The following is a 3,381-nucleotide window of genomic DNA, read 5'->3' on the forward strand; positions in this document are numbered from 1 at the left end:
GNACGATCAGAGTTTTTCCATGGTTGAAACCGGTGTAGTAGTCGCGCTTCTCCTTTTCGGCTCGGCGAAGGGCAGCGCCCACCTTGATGCAGGCTTGCGAGGTGGTCGGGGGTTGGGCTGTGCGCACAGTCACGTCAATGCCCAGGTCGGGTAGAGCTGGGCCCAGAGCACCGCCGGGAAAGGGGTTGCGGCAGTGCAGGTCGATGCGGCAGCTCTGACCGTTGGCGTTGTAGCCAGACTTTTCCACCCAGACATGGGAGAGGGTGGCGTACCTGAGCAGGCGGCCCATCTCGTCGCGAAGGGCGTTGTGTCGCTTGATGGGACGGCAGGTCAGCAGGTGCTCGCGGGTTAGTCGCGGCTGAGGTGTCTTGCTGCTGCAAAGCGGGCACTTGTCCGTCGGCTTGACGTTGATGAGTTCATGGAGGCCAAAACCCATCATGGACACGACCGCAATGGCAAAGGTCGTGTCGCTCAAGCGACGCAACTTGTCTCGACCCCGCATGGTCAAGACAGTGCTGACGCCCCACTCGCGTGAGGCCAGATATGCCTGCTGCAGGTCCAGCGCGCACTTGGCCATCAGGTCGTCAAGTGCCGCCTTGGAGCGGAGGGCAATGATCTCAGCTGGTCGCTGGGTCGCCGCGTCCTTGACCGTGGCAATCTGGAAGCCAGCTCGCTGCACGTGGGCCTCAAAGTCGTCAGCCCTCGATGCATCCTCCAAGAGTCGATCGTAGACCCGAGGGTAGCGAGTGGCCAGCTTGGCCATGTTGCAGACATAAGCCACCGGACCGCGCTCAACCAAGTCGTGCAGGCCAAAGCCCCCGGTGTTGGCCCGCGTGAAGATGCGAGCCTCCAGGAGCTGTTCCAGCGTAACGTCATGACCTTCAGCTCCGGCTGGTGCAGACAGGTTTACCTTGGCAAAAAAGGCTTTGACAAAGGTGTCCTTGCAAGCACGGTTCAAGAGCTCGGACAAGCCCGACGTCAGACTTGGGGGCAGCGTGTAGAGGTGGTTGATGAGGCTAGGCACGTACTGCATGGCCGTGAGGAGGGCCTGAAGCGAGACACCGGTCGTCAGCATGTCATTGAGCTTGCCAGAGATGTGCTTTGCCTTGTCGTTCAGCTGCTTCTTCATCCACTCGCGACGGCCAATCGGCGTTCCCAAGACCGACATGCCCGTGTTGGCCGTGTCGCGCACGGCATCTGGCAATACAGACTTGATAGCAGTGATGGAAGCGGGATGGTGGCGAGGCATGTAGAAGCGGCTCTTACTGGGCTGCAGATGGAGGCCAGCAGACTCTGCACGAGCCTTGACAATCTCCACGTCGGCCGCCACGTCCTCCGCGGGACCCATCAGTACAATGTCGTCGAGGTATTTGATGACCTTGCAGCGGTAGTCAGTGGTGGCGTCGAGGAGGCCGAGGACCTCACAGGAGTACAGGGCAAAGAAGAAGGGCGATAGCTCGTTGCCCTGCACAATGCCTTGGCCAACATCAATGTCAATCACCTTGAAGAACTTGTCGACAATGCAGTGGGTAGTGGGTCGAGCATAGTGTCGTTCAAAGGCGCGCAAGAGGCCTGGGACCTTGTCGGCCACAATCTCGTGCAGGCGTGCTCGGTCGGTGTAGTTGAAGGCACTCTTGAAATCGAGGGAGAGCATGGTCCAGCCCGGGGTAGACTCACAGGCTTGAAGCTCACCAAAGGCCATGCCAACCGCAGCTGAAATGCCGTCCTTGACTCCGACGGCCAGCCTTGACTCCGACGGCCAGCTCTGGACTGGCCTGTAGCAAGTGGGCAATATGGGGCTGCTGTTGCTCGAGCAGAGCGCGGTTGACAACCTTGTTGAAGATGGAATCCGTGCCCACGGGTCGAAACTTGCCATTGGCCTTCTCCAGGATAGTGTAGTTGATGGAGCAAAGGGCATGTCGAATCGACTCGGGCACGGTGTTGTTGGCAATGTGGTGAAAGATCTTGTTCAAGGCAACCTGAGGACCTCCAGTGGCGGTGGTGGGGCCCTGAGGCGCGCCTCCATCAGAAGGAGCAGTCGGGTCGCTGGTAGAACCCTGGCGTGGGCCCAAGACTTGACTGAAGTGCTCCTTGATGCGGTAGATGGAGGCAAGAAGCTCACCAGACCAACCATAGGGGTCGGTGACACCCTTGGTGGCCGCCAACGCCTTGGGGAGCTCACCTTTGGTGAAGGACACGGTTGGGGAGCTCGCAGCCGTGGCTGGTGCCAGTGTAGACGTGGAGGCAGGGGTCGAAGCAATGTACGGGGTCAGCCCGGGCGGTACCAAGAGGTCGCGCACGGCCTGAACCTCAGAATTACCAATCACGGCACGAGCCTTGTCGGCATCAAATGCTTTGGCAATCTGACCTCGGTTCAGACGGTTCGTGACGTGGTTTGCCCAGGCTTCGTCCGCCAGGTCCGGGTCGCGGACGAGTGACCTGAGGCTCTGGTCGACTGCGTCGTTCGGGTGGGCGCCCGCGCCGGCGTTCAGCTGTCCTCGACGGCTCTGCTTGCGTGCGACTGCCTTGCGCATGGTGTCCACGACCCGACCTAGTTGCCCCGTCACAAGCCAACGGAGACGATCGTGAAACATATTGCGCAGGTCAATCGTAGACAGTGCGGTCGAGGGAGCAGACAACAACATGCTAGGCAAGGCCAAAATCAAAGCCCAGCACATCTCTCGCTCTTCAGCGGTATAGTCCGAGTGAACGGCAGACCAATACAGCTGGCTCAGGGTGGCAGCCATCAGCTTGGTCTCGGTGGCGTTGGATGGGTAGCGGCTGCGCTGCATCAGTGGATGCCGGGCGAGCTTGAGCAGCTCGCAGACACTGATGCGAGACCCTACACACTGTTGGGGCCAAGCGCCACGCATAATCTCAAGCAGGTCGTGTCCAGCCGCATGAAACAACGCCTCGGTCGCTCGCTTCAGATTGGCACCACATCGGGAGCGGTGTTGACTGATACCAGCAGCTTCGAAGAAGAGGTGACACTTGTTGCACTGGGCGACCAATTTGGCCTCCATCACCTGCTTGACCAGAACAGTGGCTTGCTCGTCGTAGGGGTGCTCGCGTAGTACATGATTGACCCAGGCTTTGCGGTCAAGGCGGGGCCCCTTGCATTTGCAAAGCCCAAATGGGCAGGCGAGGAGTTGCCTGTGGCCAGATGTCTTCAGCAGGACCTTGCGCTGGGCATCCAGCACGTTGGCAGCGATGGGCGGAGCAGGATCGCTGAGAAGAACATCTTGCTCACTCTCACTGTGTTCGCCCGCTGTATCGTGTGTTTCACTCTCACTGACTTCGCCAAGTGGGGCTGAGTTTGCATGCTCACTGTGTTCGACAGGATGTGAAATGGCAGCGGGCAAAATGGCAGTGGCAGGGGGT

At 59.7% G+C, this 3,381-nt stretch overlaps 1 protein-coding gene across 1 annotated transcript in view; it reads right to left on the reverse strand.

Annotated features, from left to right (window-relative positions):
- The window catches only part of MONBRDRAFT_28409 (uncharacterized protein), a gene marked incomplete at both ends in the record, with an annotated part of 4,347 nt that extends 1,324 nt beyond the window's left edge, over window positions 1-3,023 (reverse strand). Inside the window, 2 exons of the mRNA XM_001748888.1 lie at window positions 5-1,680; window positions 1,709-3,023. Coding sequence (XP_001748940.1) covers window positions 5-1,680; window positions 1,709-3,023 — 2,991 coding nt within the window. The remainder of the gene's footprint in view (window positions 1-4; window positions 1,681-1,708) is intronic.
- Between the last annotated feature and the right edge of the window lie 358 nt (window positions 3,024-3,381).

The sequence above is a fragment of the Monosiga brevicollis genome, genomic scaffold, assembly GCF_000002865.3.
Source record: "Monosiga brevicollis MX1 MONBRscaffold_26 genomic scaffold, whole genome shotgun sequence".
NCBI lineage: Eukaryota > Choanoflagellata > Craspedida > Salpingoecidae > Monosiga > Monosiga brevicollis.